We start from the raw sequence: 21,935 nt of genomic DNA, 5'->3' as shown, positions 1-21,935 counted from the left end.
TAAAATTACATCCTACTCCTCCCTCATTTAAAAATACAGTATAAATACATAGTTTAACTACTGGATCACAAGATGTCTCCTACTTCACTGTAAAGTCCATTCTTAATGTTTGTGCACGGAGACTTAAAGTTTCAACATCACACTTATATAAGTTGTACACGACAATTGGCTCCAAACCAGTTGTGATGTCATAAATCATCTTGAAAGAAATGTACATGCTTTAAAAGTTTAAGATGAGCACAGAGAAACATTCCTCCTTCAGATGATGAATGTGAAAACAACATTCTAGTGTTGAACCCTCCACATACTTTATTTTGCACAGTGAAAACATTCAGAAAGAACAATAAGCAACACATTTTAGAGTGGAGGAGGGCTTTAACTTAGAGTAAAAATCTCCTGTTCGTAAAGATTGTCATCATGATTAAATCTGCATAGATTTACACACTGATAGGGCAGCAAAAAATATGACACGGTATAAAAGCACTGAGTATCACCAGATGGTGTAATAGTAGATACTGTAAACTCTTGAAGAGTCAGCGGCCCCTTTAAGTACCGGTGTTGCTGCAGGGGGAGGCAGAGTTCTTCAAAACGTTCATCCTAAACTCAGAGAAAGCCCTGGAGACAACTCGTAAAAAAAAAAAGACATGAATACCAAGACTGCAGACTGCAGAGCGACATATGTAAATATATAAGTATGATTAATAAAACAGGACTCAGCATTAGCTCATAAATAAAAATGGTGTTTATGGGGTAGAAATTTGACAGACTGAACATTTACAGTTGAATACAGTGCAGACATGAAACATACATTGTGTTGTCACAAAATGATTCTGTGAGGATGACGATATGAAAGAACAAATGGTCCATTTCTCAAAAGGGAAGGAAAAATTCATGGTAATGGAGATGATATTCCTATGAGTTGCCTTTGAACATCATACAAACAACTAAAGGGCATTACAGCTATGATTTGAAGAGTCACAATCAAAGCAGCAGCAGTTGAGATATCCTTTCTTTTAGTTCATAATATTGGTCAAGCTTCAATCACACTGTATCTCACCCCTCCTATAATAAACCAACATCTGTTAGTTAGACTCTGCCTGACAAATGCCTGTATCTGTCCAACTCCAAATCCATGGTGTTTAATGCAGGCTTACTGTAGTCTCCAAGCTCAGTCCTAAATAACCCTGATGATGTCAACAGAGTTATTTTCTCAGGCTTTAAAAGCTCCACCAGAGCCACAGAAGACATTATATGTTTTCACAGTCTCACAGCAGTACTCCTATACATACCCTATCTTCTCTATAAAATGCAAAATGAGTTTCATGGGTAAATTCAGAGAAGTAGTGCCTTTAAAGTTGGTGTTTTTTTAAGGGGAATTCCTAATTTTATTTAAATTTTTGGAAATGGGTCGTGATGTCACAAATCCTGCTCGGAGCTGCTAAAAATCAGATATTTCAATGAGCACAGAAATGTTCCACTTCCAGCAGACTAATGTGATAACAGCCTTCTAGTGTCACGCTGCATGTACATCATTCGGCACAGTGAAGCTCAAATATCCAACTGTATGAACAAGAAGAAAAACACATATTTGAGTGGAGGGGAGCTTTAAAGACAGTGTTTTCCCATCAGAATTATACTGATGGTGGTGTGTGCACAGTTTTCAAATAGCATTTATACCTTCATGTTGGAACATTGCACCTCACTATGTAAATCCCAGGAACATTGCATACATATAGGCTATATAATCTCAGGAACTTCTGCATATTGCACATTTATATATTGCATATTTATGTACAAAGAAATTGTTTACTGTATATAGTATTTTATTTGATCACTTTCACCCTTATGCTACTACTTTTCCCCACTGTGTCAATTTTAATTTCTCCCAAGGGGATCAATAAAGATACATTTTATCTTATCTTAAATCAAACTTTACTTGGAATATAACTAAACAGTGGGAGTGCAGGGAGACTAAAAAAGTAATTGCTGCTATTGCCCTGCAGACATCATGCCCTCTGGGTGATGCAGGTCCTGATCCAAACTAAAGCAGTGGAGAAGTGTGTGGGAATCCCTGCAGTTCCCTCGGGCGGCCTGCTGGAGGCGCTGTTGACTGCGAGGAAGCGCAAGCAGGGACGCCATCTTGAGGAGACACTGAACGCAGCGCTGCTTTTTAGTGACTGACAACAATCTGGGGCGCATCATGATGGGATTACACACCACCAACAAGTAAAACAGCATCACGGCACTTTTTCCGGGGGAGTTGCGGACTTTCAAAGGGGGGAAAAGGAGAGGAGCTGTCCCGGCGAGTGTGTTGGACCGCTCCGGCTTATCTGACAGGAGAGAGGCCGCCCTGTAGAGCCTGATGGCCGGCTAGCTGAGCTCTGGACTCGGCCGCGGCCTGTTCGGGAGGAGGAAGGGTGGTGACAGCGCAAAAATGCTCCACCGCTGACTCCCAAACGAGACATTGAACCCTACCCAGAGACTCGCTGCGAGGTGGACGACGAGCACGATGCACTTATAGATTTTTTTTTTAAACCCCGCTCTTAACTTTCAATTGAGTCGTCTTTGGTGTAGAGGCCGTGAGCGACAAGCGAAGGTGCCGTCTTGCGTTTCCACTCAACCCCGCAGACATGTCATCCAACTGCTCCAGCGCTGCGCCCGTCAGCGCCAGCAAAACCAAGACGAAAAAGAAGCATTTTATAGGACAGAAAGTGAAACTATTCCGTGCGAGCGAGCCCATTCTCAGCGTTTTAATGTGGGGTGTCAACCATACGGTAAATACATGTTAAATGTCTTGTGCCGAGCGCTGAAGCGGTTTGTTTATATGCTGCTGTTTTCATTTAGCTTCGGTAGCTAGCGCGTTAGCCAGCTGCCCTCATCTGTCAAGCTAGCTTTTTGATATTTTGTCAGCCCGCCGTGTAATTATCCATGAAATTATCATGTCATGGATATCCGGCGAAGTGTTTGGTGGCGTGCTTTGGTAGAAAACCTCCAGGCTGTCTTGCTTACATCCTAAGCTGGTGGTTTTTGTCTTATAGTTCTTGGAGCTACCACTGCTGCTTTTAGCTAACTCGCTGTGGCTCAAGCGTCCCTGCAGGGATTTAAATGTGTCTGTCAAACTCTGCAGCAGCTGCGGGAGTGATTGTCTTTAACTGAGAAATAAAAAAGAAGGAGGAGGAGGAATGTGTGTGTGTGTGTGTGAGGCAGGTTGTGCATTTCCCCTTCCCCATCCCCATCCCCATACTCAGCGCACCAACCAAAACAATGTGTCTTCATAAATCATAGATCTTATGGAAGTGTTTGGGAGCCAAGTCGTGAGCAGCTGCAGGCATGGAGTAGATGGGTGGAGGAGAGGGGTGGGTTACACTGATGTTGAGCTCCACAGCTGTCTGCCTGTTGTTTTAAAATAAACCTGCCCCTAGCTTTCTTTCTTTCTTTCTTTCTATCTTTCTGTCTTTCTTTCTTTCTGTCACAGCCCCTCTATACTCTATGTCTTGCATCCAGTTGCTCCCAATTGATTCCATCACTTCATTTCCACTATAAATAGAGTAAGGAAAAATATATCACATTCACTTTTGGCTCAGCCTCCACTGTGTTGGCTATGAAAAGCCCAGTGAAGGGACAGCAGCTGATGGATGGAGTGTTTTTTTCTTTCTTTCTTTTTTTTTTTGCACCAGCAGTTTTGATTTCCTGCCTAATGTGCAATAAAGCTGTTTTGTCAGCAACCTCTCAGGTGTGACAGAGAACTTTGGCCAGAGCTGAAACTTTCTGAATTAGCTCTGAATGAGCATCTTTTAATCTGCTTTGAGACGTCCAGCTGCCTCAGTTAGGTGTGATTTGTCTCCCAGCCTTTTATTTTTGGTTCTCTCGTGTCATTAAAGGAGCGCATTGTGATCCAGTGACAGTATTTGAGTAGTAAGCTGACACTTAGGTCAAATAGTCTTCATCAACAACTGCTGACTGTGACAACAGCCACAGCAGATCTGACACCGTGAGAGTGGAGGTAGGTTTGTGTGCCAACTTGCGTGCAGGCAGGTGAGCATTAAACCCAAGCTGATTCCTCTAAGATGGAACACTTGCTTGGCTCTTCAACGAAAAGGACACATTGGGATGCGATGCCACACGATTTGAGTAATTAAGGAGCCGGGCTAATGATATGGTTATCGCTGCAGCATCTCCAGATATTGGGTGGGTGAACTTTGGCAGTGGGCGTGTGGGTGCAGCACGCAGGCTCTGTGATTTGAGGTGTGGGTGGGAAGCTGGTCGAAGACATCAAACGGGGGGCCTCTCTCTCTCCCTCTTTCTCTCTCTCTCTCTCTCTCTCATCAAAGCTTTTTCCTTCCAGTCACAAGTCGAATGCATATTTAATCGAGCCCCAGCCTCAGCTTCCAACATGGTGTTTAGACCATGTTCTACACCGACCTGTTTGATGCTGTTAATCCCCCCCCACACACACACACTCCCCAGAAACCCACACAAACATCAATGCATTTGATTGTCAGCAAATAACCGCCAAGTCGGGTCTTGTCGGGAATGTTTGTATTCCACTTGAAGGCACGCCTCGTAAAGAAACTTTGAGTCACAAACACAAACACAGCGTATGATTTCATTCCACTTAACTTCTGTTTTGTTTGTTTTTTAATGACATGTTTTATTGTTTTTTTCAAACATATAAAACAGTTGCACAACAATCCAAAATGGAAAAACAGGAAGTTACACAAAAATAAAAGTCTTACTACACTGAGTTAGGGTTACAAACACAGAGATGGTTCATAAGTAAGTGTTGCTTATTTCATATGGAGTCACACTCAGAAAGGTGGGAGAGGGGCTCTAGTGTAATAATAATAAAATGAGACGAGCAGCAGCATTTTGAACCAGCTGGAGACTTTGAATGGAGCTCTGGCTGATTCCTGAATAAAGTGCAGTAGTTGCAGCAGTCAAGCTGAAAGTAGATAAAAGCATGTCTGACTTTATGAGGATCAGTCTATCAATGGTTGCCAAATTCTCACATACATACCCAGGCAGCCACATATTGTCATGCTCACTTTTTGAGTTCACTAAAAAGCAACCGGAAGCTTCATCACCTGACTTCACTGTTTACTTTTTGCAAGCCTCATTAAAAATCTTGCTTGTATCATACAAACGTCAGCCGTGTGGAATGAGAGGTCGTTTCTATTGTGTTTGGCTGTTTAGACACGCTAAAAGTGTAAGTTGGTTGAAAGACGTATTGTCCCGAGCAGCTGTTGCACCACATTAATACATCATCAGGAGTCTCATTTGCCTTTCGACATCAGAGAAAAATCAGGATTAAATGAGCAAACAGCATCACTGGGACTGTGTAGTGTGTTGCTGTTGTACTCTGCACTTCCTTAAAGGCTGTATGACTCAATCCCCCCCCCCCCTCCTCTGGAGTAGAGTGGCTGTTATCTTCTTCTATCTTTCCTCCCAATTTCCTCTGTTAGGCTGTTTACTTGATAGGAGTTTGTTTTGTTTTTTTTGTCCGGGGTCCGTCAGCGTGAGCTTTTTACTCTGGATGCGTGTCAGGAGATAAGATCAATGTCTGGGAGCTTAGCAACGGCGAGAAGAAGAAGAAGAAGAACAGTCTGCACGTTCTTTGCTCCTCACTGTTAGTGATCGGTGGCGGTAAACATGCAGAGATTTGAGATAATACGTTCAAGTGGCACAAAACTCACCATAACGGGTTTTCTAAAATCAAGTTCATTTTTCAGCATATGTAAATATATATATGGGTCAGTGACAAATAAGGGTTGGCAAGATGAGCAATTCAAAAATATCTTTAAAAATGTCAGCATCAGGTTTGTTCAAATGTACATTTAGTAGTAAATATAATGTATAATGTAATATTTAGAACAATAGTATTCCATTACTTTTATTTAATATAAAAAGTTATAATGTAATATCATGCCAATCAAGTTGATACACTTTATTTGTCCCTGTGGGGCAATTTAAAAGACATGAAGAGGAGCAGCTTATTATTTAGTACACACACTTTTCCTGCCCTCAAGCTACAGTCTGCATGTAAGATCATGTTAAACTAGTTGATATGGTGTTTTATTGAGAATTTACTCTTTTGTTGAATTATTTGGTACAAAGTTTTTATGGTTACACCACTTAGACATTTTTGCCATAACCCTCTAATATATACTCTCAAAATGGATTAAAAGCAGAAATTTGATGCTGGGTCCACAAAAAAACAATGTGTGCAAGTTGTTTATTTGCTTATTTTCACATTTTGACCCTTTAAATTTGACTAAACCACATGGACACAAAAAACATCACTGACCCATATATGTAATTTGAGGGTAAAATGAGATGCTTGTTTTTGTTTTTCATGAGATTCAAAGTTTATTTCTTTGTCTGACACTGTTCAACACTTTAGTCTAAACTGCTACATCTAATATTGCTGTTTTAATGTCTTTTGCTTCCTAAATAACTGTACAGCCTGTCATCCTTATTCCTCTTATCTGATGTCTCTCCTTCTCTTTTTATTCTCTCTCTCTCTCTCCTTCTCCTTCAGATTAACGAGTTAAGTAATGTGCCTGTACCAGTAATGCTGATGCCAGATGACTTTAAAGCCTACAGTAAGATCAAAGTGGACAACCACCTATTTAACAAGTAGGTACATTGCAGATTATGCACGCAGTCTGTTAAAAGCACAATCTGTAGTCCAAGTGTCACCTCACCTGCTGTCACTACCAAAAAATCACTGACAGGATTACTTTACACCTTTGCTCAAACTCTCTTGATATATATATGTGTGTGTGTGTGTGTGTGAATGTATCAATCATTTATGAGCTAAAAAAGACAGACTGTGCCTTTAACATCTACTACTCATCTTTTTCTATTAGCTGTATTCAGAATGAATGTCAGTGGAGGGTCAGAGGTCACGTTCACTCACAGCAGTCTGTAACTGAGCAGCTTTGCAATTCAAATCAGCCCTCATGGAGGAAAGTAGCAGCACAGGACATGAAGCAGTGTGGACAAAATAATGAAAACACTCAAATAAAAAGTACATTCAAGTGTTCATCATGAAGCTGTTGATTCATTTCAACCTCTTGTTCCTGTTCAGCTGTGAATTACATCTGTTTATTATCATGTTCCTCTTTAGACAGATAATACACACACAAACACACAATCCAGCCATCTCATTTGAGTTGTTTGAGTGATGCACCTGCAGATAAGCTGAAGATGGTTGAGCCACTTTTCCAGCTAGTTCTATGGAATGATTTCTGTCCACATAAAGAAAGAGTAGTGATCAGATCAGATACCATCAAACTATGTAATAAGCACACATAAAACCATTGTATCATTATAGAATGTGATAAGGAGCTGCTGTATGACATTTGATTGGACATTCTGCATTTATAGTAGCATATGGAATCAATTTCATCCAACTAAAGACACAAAGAATGAACGTACCATCACAAAGTTTAACAGTAAATCAGAACAGTTAGCAGCTTGACACAGAGCTTATATTTATAACTCAAAGGAATTTCAATTTGCATCCAAAATCACAGTTTTCACCACAGTAAAACTTTGATTTGAATGTGAATCACAGCTCTGTGTCATCTTGATAATACTTTTTGCTTTGCTGTTTTTAGTTCTTTTGAAATCAAAGGTTTTTTTGTATTTCTTAACCTGCCAGGAATACAGGATGTCCTGAATAGACAGAGTCAAAATAAAACTTATATGTATATTTATATACTGTAAATTCACTGTTTTCTTTGTAAAGCTGAATCTACATGAGGTGTTGATAAAAAAGCTCAACGTTTGCTTTGCTGTCTCTCCGCTCATCCCGTGAAGCGGTAGCAGCACCCAAAGACAAGCAGAATAAATGCATGGATGGGAGGAGCAGGTAGCTGTAAATGTCAGCTCTGATCTGTATTATCGTCTGCGCTGGATTTAAAGCGCAGGGGAAATAAATCCCAACAACAATAAGCAAGCAAACCTTTATTTACAAGCAAACTTCAGCGTCTGCTAGTTCCTCCAGTAACGAGCCTCTGAGCTGCTGTTTGTTGTGTGCTGACTCTCCGTCTCTCCTCTCCCTCAGAGAAAACCTGCCTAGTCGCTTTAAGTTCAAAGAATACTGTCCCATGGTGTTCAGAAACCTGAGGGAGAGGTTCTGCATCGACGACCAGGACTACCAGGTGAGACATTTAAGACTACAACTGTTAATGCAAAGGTGAAAGAGCTTGTGAAGTTTGTATTCTGAACCTGGATGTATTTGTACAGAACTCTCTGACGAGGAGCGCCCCACTCAACAGCGACTCCCAGGGTCGTTTCGGCAACCGCTTCCTGTCCAGCTATGACCACCGCTTTGTAATCAAAACCGTGTCCAGTGAGGACATCGCCGAGATGCACAACATCCTAAAGAAATACCACCAGGTACTGGAGGAGCTCTGGCAACACATAGAGCCAGATAGAGTAGACACTTTGTAGAGTCATTTTGTCTCAGTACCTTCAGCAGAACTTTATTATAATAACTTTATATACGGGTCAGTGATGTTTGTGTCTGTGGTTTAGTTTAAATGTAAAGGGGTTAAAATGTGAAAATAGACACATTCTTTTTTTGTGGACCCAGCATCACATTTCTGTTTTTAATCCATTTAGAGAGAATATATTAGAGGGTTATGGCAAAAATGTCTAAGTGGTGTAATCATAAAAACTTTATACCAAATAATTCAACTTCATTCTCAATAAAACACCATATCAACTAGTTTGGCATGATCTTACATTATAACTTTTATATTAAATAAAGATAATGGAATACTATTGTTCTAAATATTACATTTAATCTGGAGGATCATGGAGATCAGGAAACATTTACATTATTAGTATAAGAACACTTTAATACACTGTAGGTGATACAATATTTAATATTTATCATTCTTTTGTGGTTACACCATTTGACATTTTCGGGAGCATTCAGTCTTACTTTTAGTAAAAAATGGTGCAAATGTCATTTCAAATGATATACAACCAACAAAAATACTAAATATACATTTTAACAAACCTGATGCTGCTTTTAAAACTATTTTTTAAGATATTTTGGAATTGCTCATCTTGTCAACCCTTATTTATCACTGACCCATATATAGCACCTTTACAAACATAAGAGCAGAGCATAGACTGAGACCAGAAAAATAAAGGCAAAACAACAAAAAACAAATCACTCATAAATGAAATCAAAGAAGTAATTGCAGACTGTAGCTTGAAGGCAGGACAATTATCTGTAAATGTGTTTTAAGAAGAGATTTGAAACTGAGTTCCTATGACAAGTCGGTAGACCTTAACAGCAGAAATAGATATAGAGAAATTTAGATATGTAGAAATTCAGAAGCACCAGTCTGTAAAAAACAATTTAAAATCTGCGTCCTTCATAAGAATCTTGAGTTGAACATGTATGTGAAATGATGCAGCACTGCAGAAACGATAAGACTGTAGAGCTTTAATCAGTCTTCATACTGTATACTTGATTCTTCACTCCCACACTTCCAGTTAACATCTCTCTCTTCTCCTCTCCTCTCCTCCCTTGATTGTCTGCAGTTTATAGTGGAGTGTCATGGCAACACGCTGCTCCCTCAGTTCCTGGGCATGTACAGGCTAACAGTGGACGGTGTGGAGACGTACATGGTGGTGACCCGGAATGTATTCAGCCATCGCCTCACCGTACATCGCAAATATGACCTGAAGGTGTGTTTGGCCCGCTGTGCAAACCGTGATATGTGACTGTTACACTGTCTGAAATAAAGGTGGGAGGATAGAAATGATGCAAGGACATCATCTCCCTATAACTGACAGCACTGATTTGTTACTGGCAGCATTAATTCGATTTAAAAGGGAGTCAGAGCATTACGAATTTTTCATTTTCCATAGATTTGATGGATTATGGACAACGCCTGGGCTTTAAAAACACTGTTATTATGAGAGAACGTGCAGTTTGTGTTGCCTAACGTTTTTCAACACGTCCATTAATCAATTAAGATAATGATCTGAAATTTGCAACCCTACTTCAACCTTTAAATTCCTTATTCCATCCTGCCTTCACCCTTATAATGAAAGTGAGCCAACGTTGCTGCACACACTCTTACATGTATGATTACGTCTGTGTTTGTAGTGTTTGCTTCCGTTTGTACGTTTATTAGGACTCGTCTTGGGTTTCATTACTGGATTCAAGTCGAGCTTTCGCCATCGTTTTTCCATTTAATGTTAAAAGTGTTTAAATACCGAAACTAATGTGCATGCACCACTTTGATTTTTATTGTGGTCGTAGTAGGCCTGTCACAATAATTATCAACTTATCATCAATATTGCCACACTTCACATTAGCAGCTAAGAGGCTATTTATGTCACATTGGCTAAACAAGTAGTGTCCTCCATTCCTCACTGTGTACGTCCTGAGTGGAGACTGCAGAAGCAAGTGCTGTAGCTTATATGGAATTAAATGTAAATAACTCTATAGGTCTATGTCATAGTTTGATTTATGTTTCTGACTCTCATCAAAAGCTTTTTTGTATATTTAAAATGTTCAGTTTATTTTTGAGAGGTTTTTCATTTGAAGGAGGAAATCTACAGCAGCTGTGTGCAGCTGTTCTTGGAAAAAGAAAGAGTTCATTATCTGGTGATAAAATTTGCAGTAGATATTGATATAAACTGAGAACTGTGTTTATAAAGCATCAGTTGTACAGTTTCCTTGCCAGTAGCTGTTAACAGAGCCCCCCCCCCCATCCCACCCAAAAAGAAAATCTTCCGAGCATATGCCTCTTCATCTGCCAAGTATTCTCTAGAGAACAACAACCCTCGCTTCCTAATATTGACAGTTTTAAAAAGCGCTGTCTAAGGATAAGCAGCGACATGCTCACAAAGCCTTTCATGTGTCCTCGGCTGCCTTTCAATTAGATTTATTTTTAATTCTCATTTTTCTTCGTTTTTTAGGGTTCTACGGTCTCAAGGGAAGCCAGCGACAAGGAGAAGGTGCGTTTTATTTATGTGCCGTGACGACTGCTGACAGGTTGCGACAAAAATAAGCACCCTCATCTCACCCCAGACGCTAACTTGTCAAATGAAAGCTAAATGAAGTAGTTAGAAGTAAGCAGATGTATTCTAGTGCTACCTTGTGCTCTCATGATGTCTGTGTGTGTGTGTGTGTGTCTGTGTGTGTGTGTGTGTGTGTGTGTGTGTGTGTGTGTGTGTGTGTGTGTGTGTGTGTGTGTGTGTGTATTACTCTGTTATTCTGATGATGCACTCTCAAATTCTGATTTTTTTGGGAAACTTGAGTTAGACATTAAATATTAAAGAGTTTTTCCTTCTGCTGTTTGATAGTCTAACATCTGTCCCCTGTCCTCAGGCTAAAGAACTCCCCACTTTTAAAGACAACGACTTCCTGAATGAAGGCCAGAAGCTGCAGATAGGAGACGACAACAAGAAGTACTTTTTGGAAAAGCTAAAACGTGACGTAGAGGTAAGAAACACGTGCAGGCTTTCAAATTTGATGGGCCCTTTTACGTCCATTGAAAATATTTTAGACCACTTTGATTTAAACCATAGACCTGTCACTGAGCTTCTCTGGTCAGGACCTCACAGCTAAAACCTCTATCTAAGGGGCTGATGCTAGGTCAGTATCTGCAGATAATATTGATTGACAGATATCAAACTCCATCTGAGCAACTCTTATTCAGTTTTACATGTGAAACTGTTGAGTACAGAAAGTTGGGATTCTTATTCTTCTGAAGTTGCTGAATTTGCCAGTTTTAGATTTTATTTTTTTTAAACAAAAGTTAATTTGTTAAATGAAAGAAAATTTCCTCCTAGTATAAAACAAATATCTCCACTTGGTATTGTAACCAAACTCAGGGATCATATCAGCAGTAGTAGTCCACACTCTGTTAGGACTGCTGTTTGATTTACCGTAAAAACTGGTATATAAGATGCACAGGTATATAAGATGCAGTCTATTATTGGGGGTGTCATGCTGGAAAAATGCTTTTCTATTAAAGACGGGTTTATTTTAATGCACCGGTAGTTATTCATTTATTAACTCATATGTTTATACTCCTAAACTTTTTCAGTTTACATTTATTTGAAACACAATCAAAACACACATATTACACCTGAAACGGTGTCTCAGGTTGATGGTTAATGGTCCGGTAATGATTTATTATGACAGGTATATTAACTCAGACCGGGTTCGGATTAGGCTTAGGAAGATTAGGAGTTTCAATTAAACCTTTTAAAAGAACACGGTAACTTTACACATTTAATACAGTGTGTACCTGTATGCTCACTTCAGTCCCAGAAACTCTTCATCAGAGCCGTCACTGTGTGCAAATAGACTACTGCACCCAAGTCGCGCTTTTGCAATTAATGCTTCAACATCAGTCTGGTCTGTAAATACTGAAACATCACAGCAACTAGTGTCCCAAAATATTTCTAATCAACACACAACCATTTCTCAGCATTAACAGGTCATCAGTAGTCTATTTTCATTAGCTGCTGAAACAGCTGGAGCGCAGCGCGTGCCTGACACCGCTATTTATAGGACATTATAGTTCTTTAGTGTGGACCCTCACATCATTATGTCTAAAGTTATTATTATTATTGTTCTTAATATTGGACAGCCTTTTACATACCTATAATCATATCCAGATCCCACCTCTCTCTGTATTTTACTGGTGAATAGGACTCACCGGTGTATTAGATGCAACCCACTTTTAAATGAAAAAATGTTGCGTTAAAGGTGCGTCCTATACCGTTTTTTACTGTATATTTTATAGATTTAAAATGTTAATTTGAATACGTGTGGTATTTTTTTAATATATCAATCATGACAAAAAGATATTTCAAAGTATTTTAAATTCAGCTGTACTGACCATCTGTCTGAGAAACCAAAACATGCAACAAGACACTGAAGAGTGTTTTTCTTTGTGTGTGTGTGTGTGTGTGTGTGTGTCAGTTCCTGGCCACCCTGAAGATCATGGACTACAGTCTCCTGGTGGGCATCCATGACGTGGAGCGGGCAGAGCAGGAGGAGATGGACGTGGAGGGCGTTGGAGACGAGGAGGAGTACGAGAACGACGGGATGGGCGGAGGCGTGCTCACGGGCTCCTTCGGCACCCCACCCGACAGCCCCGGAAACCCCCTCAACTGCGGAGGATTCTTCGGCCCTGGAGAGTTCGACCCCTCTGTGGACGTTTACGCAATCAAGAGCAACGACAGTGAGCCTCGTCCTTCACATCCGTCTGACTTACGTAAAACTTAAGAGCAGTCCAAACTTAAAGGTGCAATATATACGATATTCAGCCCCGCTGGAAGTCAGCAAACAATGAGTTGCTATGTAAGGATATAGTGAAGTAATGGAGTCCTGAGCAGAGAATAAAGTCACACTCTCTCTGTGTGTGTTGTTATCTGAGCCTCTAGCTGGCCTCCATGTCGTCCAGTGTCCATTTTCAACATGGTGGCTTGGTCACTAAGTTTCTCATATTGCAGCTAAATGGTAGATTCATATTCAATCAGCATCAGAGGTCACGTTAACCGAATCCATCACTGACAGAATTATTAAAACAATAATGGAAAAATCTGAAGGTTGTCCATCATTTTGACAGATTACACTGAGGATAATCAGTCCAGTTGGTGGCAAGTGCGCATATAAATGAAGTATTATCTAGTCTTGTCTCATCTGTAATTTTACATGCATGACCTCGTTGTTTAGGTGCCTTTAGCCGTCACTACAAACTAAAAGTCACGGCAGCTTTCTTTAAAAAAACCTGATAAACGTGATGACATTGATAAACGAGGTGAAAAAAGAGGGACTGATGAGGTGGAGGATGCAAGAAACTGTCTTATCATTATTAAAAAATTCAATTACACAACTTTATTGAGTTTATTCTGAGATGCAGGCACTCTAATGCAACATCTAGTAGGGTTTGAATCTCGTATATTGCATCTTTAACATTTAAAGCAGCATTTTTGCCATTGTGTTCAGACAGTAGCAGTAGAGTGTTAACTGTGATGTGTTGTTCTCTACCAGGTGCTGTGAAGAAGGAGGTATACTTCATGGCTATCATCGACATCCTCACGCACTATGACGCTAAGAAAAAAGCTGCACATGCTGCCAAAACTGTGAAACATGGGGTGAGTCTCAGGACGACATCATCTTGTTACTGCACATAAAAGAGGCAGAAGATACAGAGATATATAGACGGATCTGTGTTCAGAGTGGAAGAAAACAAGCTTAATGAAGTAGCCCATTCTACCTGATTGCTGGGCATCTCTTCACCTGCAAATCTGTAAAAGTGCACTAATTGGGCTGTGCTGTTATCAGCTGCTCTAGCAATGAGCTCCAACTTTGGGAAAAAACAGAAAAGCAAAATCTATAAGCCCCTGCTCCACAAAATCAATCTCACTTTGACTCATCTCCGTTAAATCTACTCGCTTGCATCCTGACGCAATCTGAGCAGCAGCTTCTAAACACAGAAACAGTCTGCCTCTGGTGTTAAGAGACTCTAAGTAGAGCGGAGATTTCACTAATTGAGTCTCATGTTTCAGATTTTTTTTTACATGACATATCCCATCTGATCACAATTAAGGAAAACATGGATTACAAGTTTGTACGTGTTTAATTATAAGTTGAAGGTTATGCCAACAAGGGTTTTACAGTACAAGCCCGACAAGAACATTAAAGGACATGTTCACAATTTATCAAAGACTCATAAACCAGCAGTCAGGTGTCCATGTGAACAGTAAAGAGGTGTCCTCCTGTTCTACTGACAATTAAAAGATGCCTTCAAAATGTATGAACAGGAGGAATGGGACAAAATCCACATAGTTAAGTAGATGTGAAACTTATATGAGGCTTCAGCAGTGTGAGTTAGTCATATCAGGTGGATATCTGACACATTTAGAGTCTTTTTAGCATTAAATTCCCTCTTTTCCATGTCGAGCTGTGGTGGAAGTATAGTAACAAAAAGAGGGACTTTGGCACTAAAAAGACTAACATTAAAATATATTTTGAATATCATTTGGATAGCTGAAGCTGAAGGGATCTTCTAATGGTCAGTATGAATATGAGGAATGATTACAGCAAGAAATTGGGGCTACTGACTGACTGACAGATGTGAAAAACTGAACCCACCCTTTTAATAATGTAGTTTTTTTCCCAAAGCCTGTACCATCATATCCAAATTCACACTGGTGTTTTAAGACCCAAGCATCTCTGCGTTTACTGCCAGTGATGGCTGCACAACACATTAATCTGTCTCAACTCTTTTAACTTTAATCAAGTCCTGAAATGATCAGGCAATTTTCAAAAGATAAGATCGTGATAATCGATTAATCATGCAAGTCTTTAGAGCACAAACGCCAGCCAGTCTCTTTTCTCTGTTTTATGTCACTGTGTATAATTCATATCTTCAGGCTGCATCTCACTTCTTTTCCTTTCTGGTTTTATCAGGCGGGGGCGGAGATCTCGACGGTGAACCCGGAGCAGTACTCCAAACGATTCTACGAGTTCATGTCCAACATCTTGTCATAGACTCATCTCTCTCCCCCTTCCCCCCCATCGCCCGGTCCAGCCAGTCACTTTTTCCTGTCATAGATCTGTCAGATGCCACGCACTTATTTCTTCCCTTTCCCTCCATCACCTCAGTATAGGTCCACCATATCTCAACCCAACCCCCCCCCTCTCCCTTACTCCCCCTAAAACTACCAGTATCCTTCTAACAGCCAGGACAAGTCTGGCAAGGAAAGGATGCTTAGAGGCTGTTACACTGTCCCACACACACACACACATATATATACAGATAAAGCAATGACCCCCCTCCCCGTTTCTCCTTGCCCACCTCCAACTACCACCTTCTTGGCTCCTTCATCCACTGCAATGAAAACTCCTGACACACCCTCACTGAATTTGGAACAACACCCTGATAACTCTTCCTCTCCTTTTTTTTGTTTTGTCTTTTTTTAAATTCCTCCTCCTCTCACTCCTCCTCCTCCTCCTCTTCTTCTTCCTCCTCAACCCACCTTGTTACACATCACGCCAGCACGGGAACTGTCTCACTAATGCCTTGAACGACGAGTGTGTCCGCTTCAGCAGTTTAACAGTCCGTTTTAGTAAAAAGTCTCTTCGGGTTTTCTGTTCATGTCGTCGTTGTTCTTATGATTTCTTTTAGACACACACACACACACACTCTCTCTCTCTCTCTCACACACACACACACACACACACACGCAGATGTAGACAAACTCGCACCGATGCAGAATGGTCAATGCATGACAAACAGTCGCCATCAGGCTTCTCTCTCTCTCTCTCTCAATATCAACAAAAGATGATAATAACAATAGTGATAAAAAGTACTGCTGACAAATTGGAACAACAGGATTAAACACATGACTATATAAAGGTGTAATTACGTAAAAAATGAATGCAATATCAAAAATGCATGGCTGATGTGTACATGAGACTCCACCAGTAAGTTGAAACATCAAACCACTGAAACTTAGCATCTGAGTGTTAAAAACAGAGAAAAAAAATCAAGAAAAAAATTTGGTGTTTGAATGTTACGTTGCCATATTGTTTTTGAATATTTTTGGAATTTTTAACCGTGAGCTTGGTGGAGGTCGGTCTGAGAAGAAAAAACAGAAAAAAACAACAAAAAAAAATCACATAAAAAAGGGGAATTCTGCAGCAAATACTTGTTTTATTACCATAAGAATCATTTTTATATCTTGTTTACATTAATGTAGCAATTTTGTGTTTGTATACAGTATTGTTTTGTTACCGACAGACATTAGAAAAGAAAAAAAAGGTTACTTGAAAAATGATTCATTGCATATTAAAGGGAGTTTTATCTTGTCTTTGTGGTTTGGCTGCACTTATTTCTTTTCAACTGGCTGTTTGTTCGTCGTTTTCAGTTGGTGTTGTTGTGTTTAAAGCATGACGAAGCAGTTATTTCAGTTAAATATATGAATCCCAACCTCCTTGTATATTTTTGGTAAGATGTGTTTTTGCTTGGCTTCGTGGTGTGTTTGAGTGCTGTAGGATTTTATTTTTCGTTAAACTGGAGGAATACTCGACATCACCGTGAACTGAGTGTGAAAGCTCGTTCTAGATCAGTGGTCACCAACCTTGCTCCTGCTTGTTTTAGGTATCTCGCCACTCTAACATACCTGATTCTAATTAGTAGTTCGTTATCAAACAGCTAAAGCTTGTCAAGGGCTTGATAACAAGTTAATAATTAAAATCAGATGTGGGGAGATACCTAAAACATACAGGAGTAGGGTTGGTGACCACTGACCCAGACCCTTGGAAAAAGTGCTGTGACTTTTAAAGAAGTGTACCTGTGTCATGTGAGGATAATTGAACTATCTCCATGACGACTGAGCAAACTCCATCCATTGAGGAAGACAGTGAGATGTGGCTGAAAACTCCAGAAAAAGCTGGCAGGTGAACCAAAGCAGAACTATCAGGTGACATTAAAGGTGCAAGTATGTTGAATTTAGTGGCATGTAGCAGAACAGATTTGGCAGAAATGGAATATAGTAGTCATAAGTTTGTTATAATCACCTGAACATTTTTATTACCATAGAATGAGCCATTAATATCTACATAGGAAGTGGTAATGTTGGACCACCACGTTTCTACAGTAGCCCAAAATGGACAAACTAAACACTGGCTTTAAAGAGGGACTTCCACATTTTTCACGAGGCCACCATACACTCTTACACACTTGAGAGGAAGGGGTTATCAGTGGGTTGCCATCTGCAATCTCACCACTAGATGCCACTAAATTTCACATACTGGTCCTTTTAAAGGGCAGCTAAGTCAATTTAGTGTTGTGCTTCAAGAGTTCGGGGACTTATAAGAGAGTTAAATTTTCGAAAGAATGGTCAAAGCTGAAGCTGCAGACGCTCAGATCCTGACTTTTAGCCTTAGTTTGGTTCAAATGCTAACAGAAGCTAGATCCTACATTTCCCACAAAGCAGTTGGTGATTTTTGTTTGAACTTCACTGCACTTTAAACACACATCCTTCAACTTCATCTCTAGTTTGTTTTTATTTATTCGTAGTCTCAGCCATGATAAACCCCATGACGTTAACAGGGATCTTTCTGTCAGATTTAAACAGACATACAACTGTTTTCACATGCTAAGCAATACTCCTCATATGTAGCAATGGTGGACTATCCCTTTAAAATTTAAACTATTTCAAATGGTTATTAATGATAAATATGCATGACTGAATCATCATCATCCTAAATCTAATATAACTGTTATCTATTCTAACTTTCATACTGTCTTGTTTTACAATTAGTAACACTGAATCATCTTTGTCACCGAGTATGTAGTTAAAGATGCTGATGTTAAAGTCTGATGCTTCCATGATTAGGATTTATGTGGGCACTTAATTGCTGGCAAAATGTCACAGATCATAGCACACATAGTCTTTAAGAGAAGTATGAGGGAATGTCTCTATGCATTATTATACAATCATGCTACTTTCAATGTAATGCAAACCATCCATTTTTTAATAACCTGGTGAACAGTCCAGACTCATAGATTGTATATAGAAAGTTAAAACATGTTCATCATGCTGGTGTCACCTTCTTTCATTAGTCTGTGTATCAGGTTTATACTATATCCAACATTCCCAAAGAGATCTGAAAAGTTGTGGAAATTTCATGCACACACACACACACACACACTAACTTCACGCAAGACTATTTCAACCTATGTTCATTTATTGAACAATATCAATAAGAAAAGAAGAAAAAAACAGTACAAGCGTTGTTATTATTTTTATACAAAAAACGTGTGTTGGTGAAGTGTGGGAAGCAAGAGCTCTAGTCCATCCTGGCCTTCAGGGTTCGTGTGGTGATCTTGTCTTTCTCACTGCAACAGAACAAAAAAGAAAACAGCTGTCAGTCACTGCAAATCTGTCACTCCAACTAACCATGACCTGTACATACTCAACATGTCACTGCTTTACTTACATTACATGTACGACCACGCCCATACCGGACACCGCATCTCTATCAACTGCATTGAGCATTGCCTGGGAGATGGTCTCGAACAGGTCCTCTGGTTCCTGTAAGTGAGCACACAGTTCTCAGTTAAACAGTCATGATTGTGTGTAAACTAAGTCCATCACTTCATTAAAACTGTGAGTGAACAAACTTTGGTTATATAGGTTATATTTGAAAAATTCGAGGGATACACATGTGGATGTAAATATACCAGTCTACAGGTGTATGAGTGACTTCACACTGTGTGTTCTTACCATGTCTGGCTCCCACAAAGATTCACACATGCCGTACATCTGCTCCGAGCAGGTACCGCTCACGACAAAGTCCTCCGTCACCATGGGGCAACCAATCAAATCCAGGGAGCAGATGAATGGCTCCAAGGTTTTGGGATCTAGTCCAGCGATCACGGGCTCGATGTAGTATGGTCCAAACCTAATGAAAAAAAAAAAAATCACATTAATTACCTTCCTACCTTGTTACAGAGTGTACCTGGCCTGCAGTGTTTTGAACAAAGTGGACGTCTCTAAATGAAGTTAAGAAGGCTCACCTCCTTTCATACAGCAGGTTAGACACCATGCTCATGAAGGTCTTGGGCTTGATCTGGCGTCCCTCCTTCAGCTCGTACAGGTTCAGTCTGAATTTAAGCCTCTGGGACCTACACACCAGACAAAGACAGGCATTTACCATCAGCGTTATCAGAGAGAGGATACCTGTTATTCATCGGTCCAGATACATTATCCATACTTAAATGTATAACCAAGACTGTAACCCAAATAACAGCTTTGTGACATGGAGGCTGGACACACTCACACTGTCTGAACATCAGTGGCCAGTCCAGCCAGCCCTATGTACAGCCTCTCTCCCATGGGGAAGATCTTCTGGAAGTCTGTTGTGACCATCTGAGCCTGAATGCCAAACCTCCGGTCTGATGCGATTGCCACACAGTTCTTCCCCCGCATGGCCATGACGGCCCCTCCGTTATAGGACATAATAGACTAGATGAAGAAGGAGAGGAGAGAACAAGTGCTTCGGTTACTAGACAGAAATTTCACCAGCAGGACTTTCAATGATTGAATCATTGCAAATTGTTTAAAGCTACAAATTTCTGATAGTAGATTCTCAAATGTTATTTTAATCTCCAGTGACTGTAAACTGAATGAGAAAACATTCCAACTTCTTATAGACATATTATGGCTATACACGTATTGATTATTTAGAGAGAAAACTGACACCAGGTGAATGTTTGGACTGTAAATAATTTTTGGATAGTTTTTTGTAACTTATGAGTTAAGGGAGGAGTAGTGTGAATATGATGTACTTCTTCCTACTCCTTTTCAGACACTGTTATTCTTGTTCTGTTTTCTTTACAAACTGTTTTTATTATTTTTTAAATAAATTAATTAAAAATTCAGATTAATAAATAATGAAAATAGTCATTAGCTGCAGTTCAACAATGACACAAAAACAGAATAATAATGCATGAATCAAAAATTAGACACAAGGCTCAACAACAGGAATCAGCTGAATGTACCGAAATAAGTGTGTAATGTAAAAAATATGTAATATACCTGATATATATTTATCACATCATGTATGTAAATGTGTTCGAACTATTAGTATTATAAATCCATTGTCATTTTGTCACCCTGTTTTTCTGTTTCTTGGTCTATTCTGTACACGCAACATCTGATATAGGGCTTTGGATATACAATTTATTTGACACTATTCACTATCTCTCACATTTGTAAAACATCGAGGATTAATACGTACTATTTGGTTTATTTGCACATTTGTAAAATAAAAGTCAGAAAAATAGTAAATAAAAATAAAGACATGAGAGTGTGGGGCAGAAACCCACTATGTGCTATAAGTGGAGTTGGGATGGTTACTTTGGAAACTACAGATTTATATATAGTTATTCTATTTTAAAAGAGTAATAAGTAAAACCTTGATCAAAGTAATGACACGTGTTACATTTGATTACTTTTATCATTTTTAATACACGATTTATTTTGTGATTTTGGAATATAAAATAAAGATATTTTATGAAAAGAGTCGAAAGTCTGGCATGGGCTTAATTGCTAGTGACACAATGTAACCACCGTAATATAACTAGTTACTCCCAACACTGCCTATACGAGATAACACAATAGCAATGCAAAGTAAAATGTAAAAACACACATATCATTGATTATCATTATCTCTAAGGTTTCTTTATTCATAGCTGCTTCTGGGTAACGACGCTCCACATAAAGTTTAAGCTTCAGCTAAACAAGGTAACACTATCTTATCTTATTTAACATTGTCTACTGTGTACAGCAACTGTTAGTTAAACCAGGTAAGTGGAAGTTTACTTAGGCTGTAGTAAAACGGCTTTAAAGTGACTTTAAAATAACGCTATGTAATGTTAGCTCGTGTGCAGCTAAGTAAGCTAATATAAGCTAATAACGCTACTTACCGATAAACCAACTGCTAGCTTACTATTATATTCTTATTAACCTCTAAGTTAGCTGCTACATTACTGAGAACATAAATTTATCAGGGATATTATGATAACTGCTTAATTATGATACCAGTTTACAGTAAATATGAGCTAGCTTTGGTGACCATGCTAAGATGCTATCAACATTAGCTTAGGCAAACTCTTGTACCGGTTAGCTTTCTCAACTAATGTTAAAATCGGCAGATTCAAATGAAAATGCGAGCTACTGTGTGCTCTTCTTACCATGGTGAATCTATTGCGGTGTATTCCTAACAGCTAAAACTTTATCCACTTAGCTGTTATGGGCTGCTGCTAGCTTCCCGCAGTGACTACACGATTTAGAAGGAATACAGAAACCAACGTAACGTGATCGCCGTACGCCACTAACGAGCTCAAAGTTCATTGGCTGGATGA

At 39.5% G+C, this 21,935-nt stretch overlaps 2 protein-coding genes across 3 annotated transcripts; one reads left to right on the top strand and one right to left on the bottom strand.

Moving 5' to 3' along the window:
• Nucleotides 1-2,118: 2,118 nt before the first annotated feature.
• Nucleotides 2,119-16,871, top strand: LOC128368658 (phosphatidylinositol 5-phosphate 4-kinase type-2 beta). Of its 2 annotated transcripts, none has more exons than XM_053329526.1 (10): nucleotides 2,119-2,774; nucleotides 6,539-6,636; nucleotides 8,072-8,168; nucleotides 8,254-8,406; nucleotides 9,568-9,714; nucleotides 10,957-10,995; nucleotides 11,369-11,482; nucleotides 12,974-13,235; nucleotides 14,048-14,151; nucleotides 15,470-16,871. In XM_053329526.1, exons 1-10 carry the CDS (start codon nucleotides 2,631-2,633, stop codon nucleotides 15,548-15,550), a joined length of 1,239 nt encoding a protein of 412 aa, XP_053185501.1. In that variant the 5' UTR covers nucleotides 2,119-2,630; the 3' UTR covers nucleotides 15,551-16,871. The 2 variants fall into 2 exon arrangements, with proteins under 2 accessions (XP_053185501.1, XP_053185494.1); XM_053329519.1 differs by having other exon boundaries at nucleotides 12,974-13,268.
• Nucleotides 16,872-18,736: 1,865 nt separating this feature from the next.
• On the bottom strand, nucleotides 18,737-21,897 carry psmb3 (proteasome 20S subunit beta 3). Its single transcript, XM_053329622.1, has 6 exons — nucleotides 21,765-21,897; nucleotides 19,850-20,034; nucleotides 19,587-19,694; nucleotides 19,294-19,471; nucleotides 19,007-19,101; nucleotides 18,737-18,905 (listed from the first exon to the last, which is right to left on the bottom strand). Exons 1-6 carry the CDS (start codon nucleotides 21,765-21,767, stop codon nucleotides 18,857-18,859), a joined length of 618 nt encoding a protein of 205 aa, XP_053185597.1. The 5' UTR covers nucleotides 21,768-21,897; the 3' UTR covers nucleotides 18,737-18,856.
• Between the last annotated feature and the right edge of the window lie 38 nt (nucleotides 21,898-21,935).

Source organism: Scomber japonicus, chromosome 2 (genome assembly GCF_027409825.1).
Source record: "Scomber japonicus isolate fScoJap1 chromosome 2, fScoJap1.pri, whole genome shotgun sequence".
Taxonomy (NCBI): domain Eukaryota; kingdom Metazoa; phylum Chordata; class Actinopteri; order Scombriformes; family Scombridae; genus Scomber; species Scomber japonicus.
The sequence above is the reverse complement of the archived record's forward strand: the minus strand, read 5'-3'. Positions and strand labels throughout refer to the sequence as shown.